A 23,363-nucleotide genomic window follows, 5' to 3' on the forward strand; every position below is an offset into this window, starting at 1 on the left:
ATGATGAGATTGAAGAAATGTATGATGCGATAAATTATTCGGGTGGTGGAGAGAGATGGAAATTTAATAGTCATGGGGGACTGAAATTTGATAGTAGGAAAAGGAAGAGAAGGAAAAGCGGTAGGTGATTATGGATTGGCGGTAAGGGATGAAACAGGAAGCCGCCTGGTAGAATTTTACACAGAGCATAACTTAATCATAGATAACACTTGGTTTAAGAATCATGAAAGAAGGTTGCATACGTGGAACAGGCCTGGAGACACTGAAAGGATTCTGATAGATTATATAATGGTAAGACAGAGATTTAGGAATGAGGTTTTGAATTGTAAGACATTTTCAGGGGCAGATGTGGACTCTGACCACAATTTATTGGTAATGAACTGTACATTAAAACTGAAGGAAATGCAGAAAGGTAGGAATTTAAGGAGATGGGACCTGAATAAGCTGAAAGACCCAGAGGTTGAAGAGAGTTTCAGAGAGAGCATTAGAGAACAACTGACAAGAACAGGAGAAAGAAATACAGTAGAAGATGAATGGGTAGCTTTGAGAGATGAAATAGTGAAGGCAGCAGAGGATCAAGTAGGTAAAAAGACAAGAGCTAATAGAAATCCTTGGGTAACAGAAGGAATACTGAATTTAATTGATGAAAGGAGAAAATACAAAAATGCAGTAAATGAAGCAGGCAAAAAGGAATACAATCATCTCAAAAATGAGATCAACAGGAAGTGCAAAATGGCTAAGTAGGGATGGCTAAAGGACAAATGTAAGGATGTAGAGGCTTATATCAGTAGGTGTAACATAGTTACTGCCAACAGGAAAATTAAAGATACCTTTGGAGAATAGAGAACCACCTGTACGAATATCAAGAGCTCAGATGGAAAACCACTTCCAAGCAAAGAAGGGAAAATGGAAAGGTGGAAGGAGTGTATAGAGGGTCTATACAAGGGTGATGTACTTGAGGGCAATATTATGGAAATAGAAGAGGACGTAGATGAAGATGAAATGGGAGAAATGATAATGTGTGAAGAATTTGACAGAGCACTGAAAGACATACGTAAAAATAAGGTCCCAGGAGTAGACAACATTCCAGTAGAACCACTGATAGCCTTGGAAGAGTCAGCCATGACAAAGCTCTACCATCTGGTGAGCAAGATGTAAGAGACAGACTTCAAGAAGAATATAATAATTCCAATCCCAAAGAAAACAGATGTTGACAGGTGTGAAAATTACAGAACTATCAGTTTTAAGTCATGGCTGCAAATTCCTAACACGAATTCTTTACAGACAAATGGAAAAACTGGTAGAAGCCGACCTCAAGGAAAATCAGTTTGGATTTCATAGGAATGTAGGAACACATGGGGCAATAAAGACCTTACGACTTCTGAAGATGACAGGGGTAAAATACAGGAAACAAAAGGCTATTTATAACCTGTAAAGAAACCAGATGGCAGTTATAAGAGTTGAGGGGCATGAAAGGGAAGCAGTGGTTGAGAAGGGAGTCAGACAGGGTTGTAGCCTATCCACAATGCTATTCAATCTGTATATTGAGAAAGCAGTACTGCAAACAAAAGAAAAGTTTGGAGTAGGAATTAAAATCCATGGAGAAGAAATAAAATCTTTAAGGTTTGCTGATGACATTGTAATTCTGACAGAGACAGCAAAGGACCTGAAAGAGCAGTTGAACAGAATGGACAGTGTCTTGAAAGGAGGATATAAGATGAACATCAACAACAGCAAAATGTGGATAATGGAATATAGCCAAATTAAATGACGTGATGCTGAGGGAATTAGATTAGGAAATGAGACACTTAAAGTAGTAGATGAGTTTTGCTGTTTTGGGAGCAAAATAACTGATGATAGTCAAAGTAGAGAGGATATTAAATGCAGACTGGCTATGGCAAGAAAAACATTTCTGAAGAAGAGAAATTTGTTAACATCGTGTCTGGATTTAAGTGTCAAAAGTCTCTTCTGAAGATATTTGTACTGAGTGTAGCCATGTATGCAAGTGAAACATGGACAGTTTAGGACAAGAAAGGAATAGAAGCTTTTGAAATGTGGTGCTACAGAAGAATACTAAAGGATTAGATGGGTAGATCACGTAACTAATGAGGAGGTATTGAATAGAATTGGGGAGAAGAGGAATTTGTGAGATAACTTGACTAGAAAAAGGGATCGGTTGGTAGGAAACATTCTGAGGCATCAAGGGATCATCAATTTAGTATTGGAGGGAAGTGTGGAGGGTAAAAATCATAGAGGGAGACCAAGAGATGAGTACACTAAGCAGATTCAGAAGGATGTAGGTTGCAGTAATTACTCAGAGATGAAGAAGCTTGCACAGGATAGAGCAGCATGGAGAGCTGCATCAAACTAGTCTCTGGACTGAAGACCACAACAATGACAGCGAGGAGTTCATCAGAGACAGGGGGACCACAAGGAATGCCTGAGGGAATTGTGATATAACTGTTCTTGTTCTCTAAATTAATTAATGATCTGTCAAGGTGAGCAGCAATCTATGCCAGTCCTGCTATTGATGCTATATAATAAGGGAAAGTACAGTCACTGAGAGACTGTGGAAGGATGCAGAATGACTTAGACAGAATTCCTATTTACTTTGGTGAATGGCAGCTTGATTTCAATGTAGAAAAATCTAAGTAATAAGTAGGAATAAAATCCTGTAATGTTACAATTACAAAATTAGTGTTGTGCCTGCTTGACACAGTCATGTCGATCAGCTATCTATGTATAATGTTGCAAAGCGATATAAATGGAATGAGCACATAAACACAATAGTAGGGAAGGTGAATGGTTAACTTTGGTTTATTGGCAGAATTCTAGGAAAGTGTAGCTTATCTGCAAAAAGAGATCACATATAGAACATTAATGTGACCCATCCTTGAGAACTGCTAGTGTGTTTGGGGATCCCCCACCTGGTTGGATTAAAGAAAGACTTTGAAGCAATCCAGAGGCCTGCTGCAGATTTGTTACAGATGGTTTCAATTGACTTGTGATTATTATGGAGATACTTTGTGAACTCAAATGAGAATCCCTGGAAGGAAAGTGACATTCTTTTCAAAAAACACTACTGAGAACACTTTGAGATCAGCATTTGCAGCTGACTGCATAATGATTCTACATGACGCAACACACATTTCACAAAGAACTGCAAAGAGAAGACAACAGAAATCAGGGCTCATACAGAAGCATATAGACAGCTTTTTTCCCCTTGTTCCATTTGTGAGTAGAACAAGAAAAGAAATGACAAGTAGTGGTACATTTCACAGTGCACTATATGATGACTTGCAGTGTATGTATGTAGATGTAGAAATGGCAGCAAATCAGTGTGCTGAACAACACTTCAGTGGGAACTGCTTGTTGAGTGCACAGTGTCTCATGCTGGTGACAACTAAAAAAATTCTATGACCAACTGGAAGCTGAACTGCTCATCTTTGGATTTGTAGTCTGACACTTAAATTGTATTCTACCAAGCAGTTGACGTTGCCTAGAGTGCATTATCCATTGTCATTATATATGTAGAGTGATGCCTTTGGCTATAATCCATAATTCTCGCTTCTATGTTTTGTAGATTCTATCAGCACTAATGCTTGGATCAGGGGAGTTCTTGAACTCAAAGCTGTACCCAACTTTTTGGTGCTTTTCTGATGTGGCTATTCAACAACACACTCTTGTGAGGAATGTTCAATGCTTTTTTGTCTGCATGGAAAATATTGTTGCCTCTCTTTTTAGCCCATGCACATGAGACATCATACACTGAATGTACTAATCCCAGAGGCAGCACAACAGTACTTAGCACTTGGACACAAATTACCTCAAACACCATACCCCAGGAAAATATTGAAGCTTGTTTGAGTTTATACTACAGCATGCAGTTAGTGGCAGTTTCCATAAATACTGATTATGGGCCTGTATTACTGGTTTTATTGCTCTGCAAATTTCTCCTGTATTACTGGTTTGACTGATGGTCTTTGTAGTCTGGTCCCTTCAACTCCACAAACCACAAACCATTACTGGTTTTATTGCTCTGCAAATTTCTTTGTATCACTAAATGACACATGCATATTCATTTACGAATAATTATGAATGAGTATGTACATTTTATAATCAGTTTGCAGAAGCACCATTTTTTGCAGTGCTAGTTGTTTATTAAGGAAACAGTTTTACAAATGCCTGCCATTAGAGGTTAGAGGCGCCATGTCACTAATCGTGCAGCCCTCCTGCCGGAGGTTTGAATCCTCCCTCGGATATGGGTGTGAGTGTTGTCCCTAGCATTAAGTTAGTTTAAGTAGTGTGTAAGTCTAGGGACCGATGACCTTGGCAGTTTGGTCCCTTAGGAATTCACACACATTTGAACATTTTAAAAATGCCTTACACATTTAGGAAGAAGGCATGGCATAATAAAACACGTACAATTAAAGGTAACGAAATACAAATAAATAAATATTGCCATTCATGCTCTAATGTGGCTCATGCGAGACACACTGAATGAAAAATTAATATAGTTAAATAAAGACAAAATAAAATCAAAGCTTTCAGCCATAAGACAGCAGCATGTGATCTCATTGTAACTCACAATCCTAGTAATTTAGGAAAATGCAAAAGGTAATGGAACCACTTTATACATCCAGAGACACACTGAATGAAAAATTAGTATAATTAAATAAATACAAAATAAAATCAAAGCTTTCAGCCATGAGACAGCAGCATGTGATCTCATTGTAACTCACAATCCTAGTAATTTAGGAAAATGCAAAAGATAATGGAACCATTTTATACATCCATGCTGGAGATAACCTATTTACAAGTACAGGCATCATCCTTAGATTTATAATCAGTTATTTGAATTACAGCAAATTCTTAATTAGTGACTTAATTAATTAGTGAAAGGTATCATTTAATTTGGAAAAAATAGGACAACAAAGGTGTAGTGGTAATGTCTGGAATCTAACAGACACAATGGTACAAATGTGAAAGTAATTTTGGTTGTATTTGAACTTTAATTACAGTTATTTCTTGTATTAATTGATTTCACAGAAACTGAAATATGCTACTCCAAGATTGGAATGCCAGTCTTTCTAATGAGTGGTGTCGCCATACTCAACTTGACTGATTAGCTCAGTGAAAGTTTCCTATCTCAGACTGTAGGAAAGTTTTCAGTTATTAATAATTTTTAATTAACTGGTTTTCAGCGTAACTAACTACACTAAAGAAAACTACACTAAAGAAATCAGTATATTGAAAAGAACAGCATGAATAATAAATTTAATTGAGGAAAAGCCTGATTAAAGTTTCATAAATTCAGGTAAACACTAAACGTGTACTTTCTAGATACTTGAACGAAAAGTTTGAGAAGTTAATTATTAACATGTATGTATAAAGAGAAGATAAGAGGTTCTGGCCAGCTCTGTTTCAGTGGTAGTCAGAAGCTTTATAAGTTAGACAACCACTGTCTGAGAGCATTCATAAATTTTAAAATTATACCATACTTAGTACTTGAGTATGCGTAAAATTCATACAAACCGGATCAGCTGATATTAATGTTCCTACAGCAATTAGTGGAGCTGACATGTTATAAAACTTCAACCAATGTTCAACATCTTCATCAGACTGGAGTGGCACTGTTGAGAAATCTGGCATGATGTGCTGTTTAGCTTTTCCTTGTTTTAAAAGAAAAGTTCCTCCAAGCCCTAAACAAAATGGAGACAGTGTTATAATGAAATCAATTAACAATAATATTCAGTATCGTATTACTTCACATTAAGAATTTTTATATGCATAATAAAAGGAAGGCCTATAATAGGGGTATTTCCTGGTTAAAAATATACTTTTTCCCAGGTGTAAATACACTATACCCTGTGTTTTTTGTGTTAAGTGAAAATTTACTTTCCATCAGAACTGTGCAACTTATCAATCCTTTGAAAGATAAAGGTTTTATACACCAGTAGAGAACTTCCTGGTATTAGAAAATGAAGCCCCATACAAAACAATGCATTTTGAAAAGATCTTCGATGTGCGGCAACATGTACATTGCTTTTTTTTGTATTATGAAATTGTAAATACGAATTTCACCAAATACAGCACACTAGCTTCCAAAGCACTTAAATTGAGATTGTGTTGCACAATGTGCTTTTGTCAGCCAATCAAAGCTCATGCCACATGATCTCGCCAGCCAATGATGGCAGATATTCGGAACACAGGACATATGATGCAGTCAGCCAATAGCAACATAACTTTTAAGTAGCACGAACACACAAATATGAAAAGTTGAGGGTTTAAATTAATATATATACAGTATAGCATAATATTGGTCATCAACCCCCCCCCCCCCCCCCCCCCCCCCCGAAGGGAGTGGTTAGGTAGGTTCCTCAGAGCACAGCTTAAATTGCAGCTGCTGAATATTTCTGGCAAGCATGATCGTGTGCTGAACATTTCGTGGGTTATCTGGCTGAATACATTTCATTGAGCACTTTGACTTTTCCATGGAAAAGCCATTTGCATGTGAAATTACTCATGAACACCCCTCATACTCTTTTAAGGATAGTTATACTTTTTGCCATCATTGTGGTATAATTTGTAATCTGTGAAAGAACTAAAATAAGTGTGAAAAGCTAACCCTGAAGCTTGGTCCTTTTTAGTGCATGTTAGCCTTCAGGATACAGCAAATACAAAGTTGCCAGTAAAATTTTAAATGATGTTATAAAGAGATGGTCTTCTGGGCCTAACATGACTGGTCCTCAAAGTGTTACACTTTGAATGAAAGTCAAATGCTCTGTGATTTAAGAAATTCATCACCCATTCTCACACATAACATATCACCTCTTGTACAAAAGAAAATTTACTTTGAACATAATGCTTCTTACAACACCATTTGCAATATTTCCCTGCTCTTAGATATATAAACAGTTGTGTCACATTTATAGAAAGCAGTTTGTTGACAAAAAGTATTGCAGAGTCTTTATCCTCAGGCCTCTGACACATTGTGCTGTCAGCAGATGCCTGTGTATGCACTGTGTTTTGTTGATGTACATGGCACATTTTCTTTGCAACTGAAGTTTTATTTTGCTATTATTCTCTCGTTTATGTTTTATTGCTGCAGTATTCCTCAACAGTAGTGGGCTAAAGTAAAATTCAATCTTAGAGTATCAGTTCTTATAACCCAAAATTACAAAAATTTTATTGAAAATCAAAACAATAAAACATTACTGGAACTCTAAAAAAAAAAACACAGGTTCCCAGATTTCTCCTGGATGAAAAAATTCCAAGGGTATTTCCCACATTTCCCAGTTGTCCTGGTGCATATACACACTGTGTAAATGATGAGGCACTGGTAACAAATATGTTTAATAATAATTTCTTAAACATATTACAAAGTGTAGTTACAAACAGGTTAAGAGAAAAATCACAGCAGTATGTTCAAATAGCAACTCTCATAAAGTTCAACCAAATGAATGCATTGCCAACTTCTCCTTCTGAAGTTAAGAAAACTAAAAGATCATCTGCATTTGATAGTGTTTCCAACAGAGTACTAAGGATTTGTTGCTGTACAATAAGCCCTGTCTTCTCTGAAGTTTGTAATGCATCATTAACTCAAGGCATTTTTCCAAAGAGATTGAAGTATGTGAATGTTAAAATTTTTGTTAAAAAAGGGGACAGGAGAAATGTCAGTACATCCAACCTGTTTCACTACTAACTTCATTTTCCAAAATTTTTGAGAGCATGATGTATTCTAGAATGGAACCTCTCATGGGCGGCAATAATATCCTAAGAAAATCATAGTTTGCATTTCAGAAGAAGTTCTCTACTGAGACTGCCATTTCCATGTTCACTCATCAAAATTTACAAGCACTGAATAACAAAATCTTCTGTGACCTGTCTGCAGCATTTAACCATGTGAATCACAGTATCCTCCAAAATAAAATGTGATTTTATGAGATTCATGATATAACAAACAAATGGATAATGCCATACCTTTCAAAAAGAATGCAGAATGTTGTGCTTGGTAATTCAACCCAACGTAGTCAGAGGATATTATTCTGACTGGAGAGAAATTATGTATAGGTTCCCCAAGGCTCAATTTTAAGTCAGCTGTTGTTTCTCAAAAATGTGTCAGTCCAGGCATACATACAGCAACAGAAGAAATGGTAAACAATTTTCTTAAAAGTATCATTGCCATGTTTTCTGTGAATGGTTTCACCTTCAATTTTAAAAAGACACAACATGTTCGGTTGTGCACACTAGAGGTGCGACACCAGTCATAAGTGTAAAACCTGGTGAGGAAACAATAAAAGGGGTGAAAACTTCAAAGTTCTTTGGTGTCCATATCAATGAGAATTTAAACTGGAAAAAGCACATTTTGGGACTCCTAAAACAACTTGGTTCAGCGACATTTACAGTTTGAATCATTGCAAATCTTGGTGGGAGACAAATCAGTAAGTTGACATATATCACAATAATGTCTTATGGAATAATATTCTGGGTTAACTACTCTTTAAGAAAGGAAGTCTTCATGTTTCAAAAATGTGATATAATAATAATAATAATAATAATAATAATAATAATAATATGTGGGGCTCATCCATGATCATCTTGTAGACATCTGTTTAAGGAGTTAGGCATTCTGACTACTGCTCCACAGCATATGTGTTCCATCAAAAGTTTATTGTAAAAAATCCACTACAGTTCAAAAGGAACAATTCCAGAAAAAAATGGCATCCATTATATCACATTAAGGTTTCCTTAGCCACAAAAAGAGGTGCACAATGCTGCAATCAAAATTCTTGATCAATAGCCCAAGACATAAAATGTCTGTATGTCATTTTAAAAAAATGCTTGCAAATGATCAACCTGTAGCCACATTTACAAAATAATTTGTGATATGTGGCTGTAGATGTAGACGTAAAATGCCTTGTTCCACATCTTTACGATTTATCAAGTAAATCATCCATGGAACATGAAACTAACTAACCTTTCTTCTTACAGAAATCACTGGAAATTTGAATACACAAATAAAACACTTTTTTTTGCGAGTAAAACCGTCTGTGTCTCCGTTCCATAAAATTTCGGGCATACAGACACACAAATTCAGCTTCTTCTTCTAACATTTCGGCTGAACACCAACCAGCCATCTTCAGAGTGAGCTGAGGTGACTAACGATCCAGCACTTACTCCGTCCTTTTAAACCTGAGGACCGAACCATTGCGTACGACCAAAGATACACAAGTTGCCAGAGATACTGATAGGAGGCAAAGAGGTGTAACATATACAAATCTATGGCTGCACAGTTGTTCCACACAGTGATATCGATGTGTCACGAAGAGCTGCATCATTGCGACATCTTTGTGATTTAATTACAGATATTGCCAGATTCAATGATTTTTTCAAAGCTGAAGTCACTATCTCTATTAATTAAATTCATCGCCAACTGAATTTCAAATGGTTCTTTCACTACTGAGTCCCAGAAAGATGAAGTCGTGGCTAAAATTTCAACATTATCATACACCATAGAGTGCCCAGTGTCAATACAGTGCTTCGCCATCGCAGATTTTATTAGGTTGTAAGAGACATATGTATCTGTGGTGCTCTGTGCATCTCTTCTGGACTGTAAGTATCGTCTGCTGATGTATGAAAGGCCATACTCACAGGGTATTTTATAAACCCCAGGCTACTGAAGCACCAAATCATCTTTAACAGAACCCAGGAGTGCTGCAGTCTTTGGTGGAGAATGAAAAATCACTTTCACTTTGTGTTTATTGAGGATCTGTCCTATTTCTTATGAAAGGCTTCCCACATATGGCAGGAAAGCCATGGATTTAAAACTGCCATCCTTCGCAGACATTGAGTGTACTCAGAACTCTAGTACACAAATCACACATCATTGGTGATGAGAGCAGTCTGGAGGACGAACTTCTAAACCTGAGAAGAGTTTTTGAAGCCAGCAAGTACTCTCCACAGCAGATACGCAAGGCACTACAAATGAAATCGACAGTGTGCATAAGAAAAGCGAAAGAAGACATGGAAAGTTTTAAATCCATGGCTTTCCTGCCATACATGGGAAACTTTTTGTTGAAAACAGGATGGATCCTCAGTAAACACAAAGTAAAAGTGATTTTTCACCCTCCACCAAAGACTGCAGCACTCCTGGGTTCCGTTAATGACGATTTGGTGCTTCGGAAGCCTGGGGTTTATAAGATCGCCTGTGAGTGCTACCTTTCCTACATCAGACAGATGACACTTACAGTCCAGGAGAGATGCACAGAGCACTGCAGGTACACTCATCTCTTACAACGTAATAAATCTGTGGTGGCGGAGCGCTTTATTGACACTGGGCACACTATGGTGTACAATAATGTCAAAATTTTAGCCATGACTTCATCTTTCTGGGCCTCAGTAGTGAAAGAAGCAATTGAAATTCGGTTAGTGATGAGTTTAATTAATAGAGATAGAATCTTCAGCTTGGACTAATCATGGAATCCAGCAATTTCTGTAATTAAATCACAAAGACGTCATGATGGTGCAGCTCTCCGTGACACTTCGATATCACTGTGTGGAACGAATGCACAGCCATAGATTTAATTTCCATGCATATGTTACACCTCTGCCACCTATCAATGTCTCTGGCACCTTGTGTATCTTTGGCCTTATACGCAGTGGTTTGGTCCTTGGGTTTAAAAGGACGGAGCACGTGCTGGTGTGTTAGTCACCTCACTTCATTCTACATCTACATCTACATTTATACTCCGCAAGCCACCCAACGGTGTGTGGCAGAGGGCACTTAACGTGCCACTGTCATTACCTCCCTTTTCTGTTCCAGTCACGTCCATTCTGGAGATGGCTGGTTGGTATTCAGCTGAAATATTAGAAGAAGAAGCTGAATTTATGTGTCTGCATGCCCAAAATTTTATGGAACAGTCTTTATGTTGCAAAAACATGAAGATTCTCTCTCTCTCTCTCTCTCTCTCTCTCTCTCTCTCTCTCTCTCTCTCTCTCTCTCCCTCTCCCCAACTCTTCACTATAGATCATCTTTAGAGAAGTGGAAAGACATTAAGTGCAATGCTGTAAGGTTCAAACATACCCACAGGTTTGTCACTGTAGTGCTTGGTAAGTGTTGTTCGTATGCTGGCTATAAAGTCAAACTTTCCTGTTCTCTTCTTGCAATGTATCTTCAGGACCTAAAAAAGAAAGCTGTAAGCATGAAGCATCACACATAAAAACAGCATACAAATGCATGAAAGATTCATATCTAAAAGCACATGAAATTTGGAAATGTCATGTATGTTCAATTTATGTCTCATGTTATTTGACAGAAAAGCAAGTTTCCACTTTGCCTTTTATTTCAGCTTCACTTCTAATTCATAATTTCTAGTGTACCTACTACTTCTTGCCTTCAAGCCATTTATTTTGTGATTTTTGTGACACATCATTTTCGGTTATTTTATCTTCCTCTGTGCATAATTGCACACCTAATTTTATGTTTCAGCACATTTCTAATGCAGTGAGAATCAGGGGGACAAGAAACTGATGTTGAAACTTAACTAAAAGAAGGTATAGTTTGATAGGAAATGTCCTGAGGCACCAAGGGTTCATAAATTTGGCAGTGGAGAAATTTTAATGGGAGAGCACAACTGCAACAGTTGTTTGGAGATGAAGAAGCTCACAATGGATTGATAAGTGAGAATATCTATATCAAATAAGTCTCTAGATTGATTACAATAACAACAACAACAAAGTAACACCCAGAACTTTCTAGAAACCAAGTATATTAAAGTAACAGCAGAATGCATGAATCCAACCATTGACTCAGAGCTACAAGCACTACACCACAATGGCCAACTCACAGTATACAGTATTGTTCACTATACAGGGTGTTACAAAAAGGTATGGCCAAACTTTCAGGAAACATTCCTCACACACAAATAAAGAAAAGATGTTATGTGGACATGTGTCCGGAAACACTTAATTTCCATGTTAGAGCTCATTTTAGTTTTGTCAGTATGTACTGTACTTCCTCGATTCACCGCCATGATTTCATACGGGATACTCTACCTGTGCTGCTAGAACATGTGCCTTTACAAGTACGACACAACATGTGGTTCAGGCACGATGAAGCTCCTGCACATTTCAGTCGAAGTGTTCGTACGCTTCTCAACAACAGATTCGGTGACCGATGGTTTGGTAGAGGCGGACCAATTCCCTTGGCTTCCACGCTCTCCTGACCTCAACCCTCTTGACTTTCATTTATGGGGGCATTTGAAAACTCTTGTCTACGCAACCCTGGTACCAAATGTAGCGACTCTTCGTGCTCGTATTGTGGACGGCTGTGATACAATACGCCATTCTTCAGGGCTGCATCAGCGCATCAGGGATTCCAAGCGACGGAGGGTGGGTGCATGTATCCTCGCTAACGGAGGACATTTTGAACATTTCCTGTAACAAAGTGTTTGAAGTCACGCTGGTACGTTCTGCTGCTGTGTGTTTCCATTCCATGATTAATGTGATTTGAAGAGAAGTAATAAAATAGCTCTAACATGGAAAGTAAGCATTTCCAGACACATGTCCACATAACATATTTCTTTCTTTGTGTGTGAGGAATGTTTCCTGAAAGTTTGGCCATACCTTTTTGTAACACCCTGTATATACACACTTTTTTTCATAGTGGACTTATGGTAGTGGTGGTTGATTCCCACAATCTAATCAGTTTCTCATGTTCTCATTGCCAATGTGACATTCAAATAGAGTTACTTCTATGGAGGCACTTGTGACTTTCACCTGATTGTCCTTGGTATCAATGTACTTCGTTGTGATACTGGCTGAAAAAAAGGGGGGGGGGATGGAAGTGCAGTAGTGACTACTGTAAATGATGTAGCCAACAGGTGCACAATTGTGTTTCACAGTTCTTTACTTTCACTGTTTCCACCCCCCCCCCCCCCCCCAATATTACACAGTTATACTGCTACAATAGTTTACTGTTGAACATCTAATCTACAAGCAGTAAAATAGTAAACACACATTTCACAGTCTATCAAATAAACTGAACAGACACTGTCATTGTTTTAACACACAGCCTATTGATGTAACACTTATTTCACATTAAGTTGATGTATTGTTGTTCTAACGAACACAGGTTTCTTGTCTGAAACTCAGGCGTGGACTGACTGTCTCAGATGAAAAATCGGGCCCTTATATATCCTCACAATAATGGGCAATGAAACTAACATTGTTTGATGTTTAATTTACAGAAATTACAATCTAAAGTTAACCGATTAAATTAACTAAATACATCAAAAAATTCCATGTTTTTAACAGTTTCTTCTACTACAAGAGTTAGGCCAAATTATTTGTTTAAATCATGAAATTAACAGATATTGTTATGCAAACAATACTTTTGACAAAACTGTTAATTACTTTGGAAGTAATTTTCAGCTGGCTTTGCTAACATGTTTGTGAACAGAGCCAAATAGATCCTTTGAGAATACTATTAGTTGTTCCTCCAAATGTTTACAACTAGTACAGTGTTTGTATTTGTTTATAAGTCAACAATAGAATTTAAGTTATGAAACAATTACTGATTTCACACTATAACAAAGTATTAATTAGGAATAGTCGAAATAGATTTTGAAAATCAATTACATACCTAAAACTAAGCACAAAATTAGATCTGGTGTTATATTCTTTAAAACTGAGGGCCAATGTTCCTCTTTTATGAAAATGCAGATTATACTCATGCACGTTGATGTTAATTAGTAGGAAATGAAAAAATGAATTTTTAAGGAGGCAAAACAAGAGGGGAAGTAAAATTATTCCAGCATGGTTCGTCACACACTGTGATTGCCATGCAGGTCTCATCAGTGTTAGAACACTATCCTCAACTTTATAGGTTATGTCTGACAAGCAGCATAGGCTCCGTATGGGCCAAAGCAGCACTTAATTCATTTTTCCAATAGTCCAACTTCCTGCATATGTACAAAAATCCATACTTGGTAACCTGGGTTATAGTTTACAGGTTATTGATTGGCATTACAATAATCACAGCCATTATTCTGGTTGTCCTAGGGCCATACGCTTGCCAGCTGTCTTGCTACTTCAGTACTGATGATGAGTTGTTTGACTTAATTATCTGAGCATCATGATGTTGAACTAGGAACAAAGTACCTATTTTTTTCACATATCCCCAGGAATTCCTATCAGTCCTTCTTTGTCATATACCTTCAGCACCCAAGACAATCCCACCACCCCAGGTGCCATCTCTGCCCTCTGAGCATATCCCCTTTCCTGTTCCAGCTCTTCACATGCTTTCTTCTAGTGAAATGATGATGATCACTAACCAATAGACTCTGTGGTTTTTCCACTCTTTCCTTGGTAACATCAACCCACTTTCCTTGGAAGCCTGAGACACGACTATGTGCAGGTACCATTGGATTTTCTGCAGTTCCCCAACTGCCTTTGGTTGAGCACTGCCTCCCTCCCGACACCCACCCATTTTGTGGACATACTCATCTGCAGAGCCCCCATACTTTGGGAAGTGAATGGTAACAATGCCCATGTGCAGAAATAGATGTCTCTAGGACACTTGTCTTTTTTCCAGCACATGTAATCACTCCATCTTCAGTGCAAGGTTCACATCTCCTGCAACACCTCTGCTTCTGATGGTAGACCCCATTCTGACATTCATTATCCTACTACTTATTCCCTTCACCTCCTCTTTCAACACTCCTCTCATAACTACACCACTCCGTGCTTTCCTTCTTCTTTATTCCCACACCAATACAGCCTATGTCCACCTCAAAATCTCTACTTCCTTTACCCTTCCATTTGGTTTCTGGCAATCCTAAAATATCCAGTCTCCTCACATTCATGAGGTCACCACTTCCTCCACCTTCCCTATCAGCATCTGTATGTTGAGTGCGCCAAGTCTTAGTCCTTGGGAATTGCTGGGTTGTCTTCCATTATATCCATTCTTCCCAAGGCTTGTAATTTTATCCACTACTGGCCTTCTGGGCCTACTGTAGGTGGATTCATTATTGGAGTTTTCTCTTCAGTCTTTTTAGTCAATAGAAAGTATATTATTTCCCTCCTGCCTTCTAAAGGCAGGGGACGTTGACGAGCATTCCTTAATCTGCCACCTAGGGACATATTCTCTACGGTTAAGCCTCACGATATTTTCTTCCCTTATCTAATTCTGTTATAATGACAGTGATCTTCCTTCCTGTTCTACCATCACTGTATCTTTATTGTACATTCTATACAGCCATTTGTAACAAAGCAGGTGGATTCGTTCCCCACTTACGTTTTTGTTCCCTTCAAAATTTTTATTCTTTTGCAAATATATTCACTAGTATTATTTATGTAGCATGTGCACAGAACCAAAAATTTTGAATATTATGTCATAGCTCAGCCAACTAAACTTTATTACCCCTTACATTAATTTGGTTAATTAGAATCCTTTGGTGTGACTAGTTTACCTAAGAATTCTACTAATTACAAAATAACAGTAACATAAAACTTCATTGTCAGTGTTTGTGTGTAACATATGTCCAATAACTAACTTTCAGAAAAAGTAGATCAAAAATACATATAAGTAAGTGAAGTATCTATACAGTTAATGATGAGAACATGTTACCAAGACCTACTCTAATCTAACTCCACAGTAACTAGCATTTCTCACAAAAATCACTGATAGTGAAGTAAAATCCTATATTTTGGTATTTATCCACAGTAATTTAATAGGAATTATTTTTTATCTAGAAGTCCTTGGTCAAACAAATCTCTCTCCACTATTCAAATAACCAAGAATGTAAATTTTTAACAGTAACTTGCAAAGCTCCAGCAAACAACAATTGATAACTTCAGTCTTAATTATTGCAATCTTATAAAAGATACGCTGCTGGAAGCCATTATAGACATTCTGCAGTAGGTTATGAAACGACCAAGATCTGTATTCAAAAATGTGCTGCAGACATGTTAGCAGAACTTATAACTCACACAATGTGCAGAGTTTTATCAAAATTTCACATCTGGGATATCATTCTGTGATTCAGTAACAGTTTTTAACGATTTACTGTAAATCGGCAGTTCATTTCAAGAATTATGTTCATCTTCAACAATGCTTACTGTGGTACTTTAGCACAATGAATACCACACAGGGGCACCATCATCATCGAAGACTGTGAAGTTGGCAGCACAAGTGCAGCAGCCGTCCACTACCTGTTGCTACTGCAAGGTTGAAGAATGTTTTCTACAATAGTCAATGGTAACAGTTGAATTTTTGTTGTTGTTTACCAAATAATAAATGAATGTTCATTATATGCTGTAACTACTGCTGCAGTCCTTGCTATTCACCTCACACCTTTACTGGATTGGATCAGTTGTTGATTAAGGGAGATGTCATGCTTACTACTTTTGAAGATGATGTTTACATGTTTTTAATACTTGTTTTCATTTATAACAAAGTTCATCTTTTACATAATAGCTGTGTTATGTGTTCTAAGCTCATTTTGAGTACTAATGTATATTGTCATGAGTTCTGAGAATTTGCTCACAGTTTTTAATTTTCTGCTGATGCTATGAGTAAACAGATTCTCGTTTTTTTTTTTTTTTTTTTTTTTTTATGGACTTTGTTGAAGTATTGTTTATATTATGTGATCTATAATGCTGAAGGGTTCTGATGATGTAGAGGTACATTTTGTGCTGTTAGTACAGTTTTACTGAGAATTTCTGTTTCATGTAACAGTACTATGAATTTAAGATTAAGTAACTAATCTTTAAAACTCATCCCACTTCTAACAGCATCATTACTTTAGATGTGTTCTATTGAATGCATACATATTTACATTTTGATTCTGTTTTGTATGGTCTTTATTACTTATAATTTCGAGTAACATTAACTGATACAGTCAAATCAAAGTTTTGGTTGTCATGTTTAGCCCTCAGAATCCAAATGCCTTACTAACTCATATTATTTTCCCCAGGGCATTCTCTAATATTAGTCATGCAAGTATTTCAGAAATGGTTTCTCCTTAGCACTTCATGTCTCTGTCCCATGTTGCCTAACCCAGCTATTGTAAAGGCCAGAAAATTATTCCCTGTAACAACTTTTACGTATTTATACTACTTAGATGTAAAGCAAACTAAAAACATTAACCGTACTCTGTTACCCCTGAGTCTATAAGCCCCTCATAGGATTTCTTCGGCCATGTACCGTGGATCTTTCCAGAAGGGGGAAGGATTGTACAACCTCAGTTGTCAGTCACAACATGGACTGGAGTACCTCCTATCTCTTCCAGGGCAAATGGTTAATTAGGCCGTCTGTCACTGGTCTCTTGAAGTTAGCATCTCCTACAGGGCAGACAACTTTATGCCTTCAACCTCTGTCTCTTTTGTAACACGTATCCATCTCAGTTTATTTTTATTATCCACATTTGCACTGTGTTACCATTGTTCCTTTTTAAAATCATTTAACTTTTGCTCACCTACCCCTGTTGCCTATGTGACCTGCATACAGAATAACTATGTCCACCATGGAGGGTCTCCTTGTAATCCAAAACAGCAATAAAAACACATATATACTTTCAATATATGATTCTAAATCAACCCTTACAACTAAACTATCCATTCTGCCCAAATCCCACTTGCAGTCCTGTACACCAGGGGTAGTTTGAAGGCAAAGTAAGTTACTTTTCTGTGTAATGTATTTATGAATGTTACTGTTCTGTTTGAATTGTTATTTATTCTTCACAAAAAAACTTCATAAGGGAGTAAATGTATTGTGAAGCTGTTTTTTGTATGTTCAACCATTTAAAGAATCATTTAGAAGAGGTTCTAGTATGGACACTACATATTATCATTATTAGATGCTTCAGCAAAACGAGTACTTTCTTCCTAAAAGAAGAGTTGTCCAAGATTATGATACCATAAGATTATGATTCAGTGTAAGAAATGGAAGAAACTGGACTGTGTAAGGAGGATAAGAGGGAAAACACACACTCATTACTTACCTTCCCTGGTTTCCCTTCACAACAAAAAAGATTTGCCAGAAGTGCACACCTGGTTTCACTGTTTGGGAGGATCTCAAGTATGCAGCTGTCATCTTGTTGACTGACTTTAGATATTCGTGTCTGATTATTAATTTTACCATTTTCAAGTTCCATGTTGGCCATCATCTGAAAAAGTAGAGCAAATTCATTATGCACTGTAATAAATACAAAATAAACATAGTAAGATTCAATTAGTGATTTCCAGTTTTTAGATCAATTACACTTTTTATAATAATATAATATTACCTTCATAGTATGTAGAAACAAGGTATGGAAGACCCTGGAGAACAAAGGAGTAGAAAAGCAAATGGTATAGAGGATAATAGAAATGTATAATGGGAGTAAGAGCTTTGTGACACTGGGAGGAGAGAGATGAAACTGGATGGAACTTAAGAATGGCTTGAGGGAAGGAGTGTACTTTCACCATTGCTTTTCCTTATGGTGACGGATGATATAACGACCAGAGTGGCACAAGTATTTTGGGAAGCAAAGATGAAGGTCATGGAGTTTGCAGATGATTTGGTTATTTATGGAAACAAGGAGTTGGACATATGGCAACAAACAGAACAAGGATATGGGACAACATTTAGCATAAGGAAATGTGAAACGACAAGCACAGCCACGAAGAAGAAGACAGTCACAACATGAATAATAGTTGATGGGGAACGATTGAGAAAGGTGGTGAATTTGAAGTATCTGGGAAGATAAGTACAGGAGAATGGAAGAAATGACAGAGAAATAAATGAGAGGGGGGGGGGGGGGGAGACATGCAGAAGCATCCCAGAAGAGTGTTAGGAGCCTGGTATGGAGCACAGATGCCCCTCAAAACAGCAAAAGGGTTGTATGTTACAATCCTGCCATATGCCTCAGAGACCTAGATAATGTAAGGAAGACAGAGAAGCAAAATACAAGCTAGTGAGGAAATTCTTGAAAGAAGTTCTGGAGAGACAAAGTAGGACAGGTTATGGAATGAGAGCATAAGGAAATTATTGGATGAGAAACCATTACAGGACAGGATAGAAGAACCGGCACTTAGATGACATGGATACATTGTATGAAAGGGTAAGTAGAGAAAAGTTGCACAAAATATTCAGTTAGATCTTGAAAAGATTTCAATGTCATGCAAAGACTGTCAACTCACTTTAAATGTTAAGAAATGTAAAATCATGCACTTTACAAAAAGATTAAAAATCAGTTTAAATGAATAACAGTTGGGATTAGTCAGCTCATGCAAATACTTGGGTGAAATAATTTGTACAGATATGAAATGCAGTGACCACATAATCTCAGTCTAGGCAAAGCAGGTGGCAGACTGAGGTTTATTAGCAGAATACTAATGAAATGCAACTGTCAGTCTACAAGGTAGATGGCATACAAAATACTCGTGTGACCCACCATAGAATATTGGTCAACTGTGTGGGACCTGTACCAAATTGTACTAACAGGGGATACTGAACAGATGCATAGGAGGGCAGCATGAATTGTCAGAAGTTTGTTTGATCCTTGGGAAAGTGTAATGAAGCTGCTGAAAGAACTAAGTTGGCAGACACTTGAAGAAGAAGCAAATTATCCCTTGAAAGCCTACTTAGAAAGTTTTTAGAACCAACTTCAAGTGATGGATCTAGCAATATACTACAACTCCCTTTGCATCACTCCAATAGAGATTTCAGACAAGATTAGGATAACTGCAGTCCACATAGAAGCATGTAAGCAATCGTTCCTGCCATGCCCTTTACATGAATGGAACAGGTAGAAGTCCTACTAACTGACACAATGGGACATATCCCATGTCATATACTTCACAGCAGTTTACTGAGTATAGATGTAGATGTAAATTATTCATTTAATGAAGGCAAGGCCAGTTCTTTCCCCATCATTCTTTGACTCAAGTAGTGTCTTATTTATAATGGGTTTGTAGTCAATGAAACATCAAGTGCGACCTTCCTAATTTTTATACTGCTCCCACAGGAACTAATATTCATGGGCTGATAGTGCCAACAAACAAGCAAAACATTCTCTCATCTCCAAGAAATACAATGGAAAGATGAGCAACAATGATAATGAAGGCATCCCATTAATCTGTTTCTCCATCTGGCATTGAAGGAGGATAGTGTTAGAGAAACAGTTTACCAAGATAGCATAAAACAAGCACAAAAATGAGATGTTTTAAGGAATACTTAGGATCCTCTTGTAAAATAAAAAGACTTATAATGAAAGGTTTCAATCTTTGTTTCCCAGCCACAACTGCTCCACAGAAGCAATAGCATAAACTGCATTTTATGTAAGAAAAGATTATGCAAGTCCACATCCAGATCAGCATGAGCATTTCAATTGAGATCAAATTCTATCTGTTATTCTGAAATTGGAATTGAAATTTCTGCCATCATTCTTATTTTCCTAAATCATGTCCAGAAATGAGATTCTACCAAACTGAAATCAAAGTGGGCACTACAGCACTTACTACATCCCCTATATACTTCATGGTACCACTATGTCTGTGCAAAAACTGTCCTCATGGACAATGTGAAATTATCTGTTCTAAATAACAGGCAAAGATATTTAATCAACAGTTGTAACACATAAGCATATTCAAAAGTATATGTTATAGCACAACAACACAAATTACGAAACCTGTTCCAGTTATGAGGTTTCTATATCACTTCAAAGAACCAGCAGTTTAGGCAGGGCACTTGTAACCCTCTCAACCACCATGTATTCAACTCTAGTTATTCTTCTACACTAATTTATATTAAGTCTCCTTATTTGTTTCACTTCTTACATTTGATTCTTCTTCACTCCACTGCCTCTAACCCTTTTACACAAGTCCTTCTCTCTCTTTAACCTCACTACCTTAGGTGCCTAACTTGCCCCACTTCTTTCAGAATTTCACATTCATTTGTGCTACTCCTTTTTTGTAATAGGCAGATGATTAAATAGATATTGAAGCATTTTTGAAACTACAATTCTATTACAGTAAACTTCATACTTTGCTTCATTAACAATCACTAATTTTGTGTTCACCTCACAGTTAACACCAGCATGTGGCCATGGTCCAGCACCTGCACCAATGATGAAAGCTGGATTAAGCTCTGCATGATTTCCAAGTAATTTAAGATCATACAGTTTCTCTCTCTTCACTAAGGGCACAAGATATGGAACACCACCAATTTCAACAAGACGGGGTTTTCCACAAAGACCTGAAACAAATCAACAAATGGTACAACTAAATCAGGGACCATAAAATTTTTTAGGAATGTTGGTTTCAACTATGGAAGTATAATAAGGGGACCTGTTATGACATCGTGAACTTGAAGCTCATGTCAACCATGCTAGCTCCTCCAAACACTGACTTCTCGAGAAAGTGTTTTGATGAAACATTCTACTTTGCATCATTTATGGGAGTACTAATCATTCTGATTCATGTATAAACTGTAAGGGAATCACATTTCATTCACAAGTGGGCTCATTCAGGCAATACTTTCTTTTATATACATAAATTTTGGTTGCGTTGTTTACTGTTACTGTAACTGTTTTATTTCTGTCATTTTACTTTAGATTTCTTATCAGTCCAACTTGAAAAGTTCTTTGGGTAAGAGCTGTGAGAAAGAAACAACTCACCAAATATTGTAAAATATATTCTGAGTGTTTTCAGGAAGAGAACATACACTGAGCATCAGTTGCGTCAGTCTGGCAGCCTTGTCATATCACACACTTCTCTTCCTGCATATTCACACTGTATAACACAAAAAAGTTACATGAACAAGGCAAACTGTGTCATAGTACTGGATGAAATTTTAAGACAAAAAAAAAAAACTCATAAAATGCCCTCCTAATGCTATGTTATTTATGAAACCATTATAACATTCTCTATCTAAAACAACTGTTGCAAGCACATGACAGAAATTAAGAACAAGAAGCAATTGTTCATAGTATTCTGCCAATATTTTGGGGCATCTAACATGGAGGTGCCAGCTTCACAGCAATGTACAGCACAAGTCTGTAGCATTGTCCCCCCCTTATTACATCTCCATGGTTTTAACATCTGTGATGCTGAAAGTTTTATCTTTAGGTCAGATCTGCCAATATACCTTAAATGACAGAAATATGGCAATAATATTATGAAAAGGAAAGTTGCTACTCACAACATAGTGGATGTTCTAAGTCGCAGATAGGCTCGCAGATAGGCACAACAAACATACTGTCACAAATTAGCTTACGGCCCAGTATGCCCTTTGTCATAAATAGATAACACACACACACACACACACACACACACACACACACACACACACAAAAATGCAAATCTCCGGCAACTGAAACCATACTAGACTGCAGTCGTGTGTGTGTCTGTCGTCTCCTCTATTTGGTGAGTAGTAACTTTCCTTTTCATAATACTGTTACATTCCATCCTAGATTGTTTGAAAAATACAGTAATACTGTTCTCAGTGTAATTTAGCTGAAATGCATCACAATGTGCCTTAAAATGGCAAAAAGGATAGCATTTTACTGTATGCTATACACTGTGATAATAAGTATACAAGTTACACAGTGTTAGTAGAAAATAATCAAACGAAATTCACACATTAATGATAGAGAAATCACAGCAATAGAAAGCCTCTACATATTGAATTAACAGTTCTCCTTCATTAGGAATTGACAAACACTGGGACACTTACTCACCAAGGAAGAAATCATGACAGTGTTTACTATACTCCTTTGGCAAGAAGGACACAATGAGTATCTATAGCTTCATGTCTGTAACTGTAATTACAGGTAGTCTGATTGAGCACACCATTATCAGAGCATTATGAAATTATCTACACGGTAAAAATTGTCGTTTACTGAATATACACCTTCAGATGGTTAGTACAAATTTCTTTCCCATAACCAGATGGTGAAACAATAGCATGTTGCACATTAAAAGAAACAGCTAATGGTCAAATGCCCTTGCAGCAAAGTGTTTATAGGGAGATAAGTGCTGCATACGTGGTCAAGACGCATGCCAAAAGGTGGTGCGTGGAAGAAAACATGCAGCTCACAATCAAGCACGATAGTATTGTGACTAACAAGATAGATGATGTGTAGTTCAGCTATGTATCACTTGGTCTGATGTGTGGCTGCTGTTTGCCCAAATGGGAGTTGAGTAGTTCTTAACTTAACATATGATAAAGTGTTAAAAATTGTGGATTGTAAACTGAGGATATGCTTATAGTATTGTGTAGTTTTTGACATCAATTTTCCTCTCTTACAGCATGGCAATAGCCTCCTAAAAGACAGTTTTTTTTTTAAGTACAATGTTCTTTGCAGAGAAAATCCAGT

At 37.2% G+C, this 23,363-nt stretch overlaps 1 protein-coding gene across 4 annotated transcripts in view; it reads right to left on the reverse strand.

Annotated features, from left to right (window-relative positions):
• Positions 1 to 23,363, reverse strand: part of LOC126088364 (ester hydrolase C11orf54 homolog) — a 140,757-nt gene that overhangs the window by 4,596 nt on the left and 112,798 nt on the right. For all 4 annotated transcript variants that reach the window (XM_049906521.1, XM_049906513.1, XM_049906505.1 and 1 more), the window contains exons 4-7: positions 21,066 to 21,241; positions 18,006 to 18,170; positions 11,087 to 11,183; positions 5,536 to 5,702 (exon numbers count right to left, since the gene is read on the reverse strand). In XM_049906521.1, the coding sequence (XP_049762478.1) occupies positions 5,536 to 5,702; positions 11,087 to 11,183; positions 18,006 to 18,170; positions 21,066 to 21,241 (605 nt within the window). The remainder of the gene's footprint in view (positions 1 to 5,535; positions 5,703 to 11,086; positions 11,184 to 18,005; positions 18,171 to 21,065; positions 21,242 to 23,363) is intronic.

The sequence above is a fragment of the Schistocerca cancellata genome, chromosome 1 (assembly GCF_023864275.1).
Source record: "Schistocerca cancellata isolate TAMUIC-IGC-003103 chromosome 1, iqSchCanc2.1, whole genome shotgun sequence".
NCBI lineage: Eukaryota > Metazoa > Arthropoda > Insecta > Orthoptera > Acrididae > Schistocerca > Schistocerca cancellata.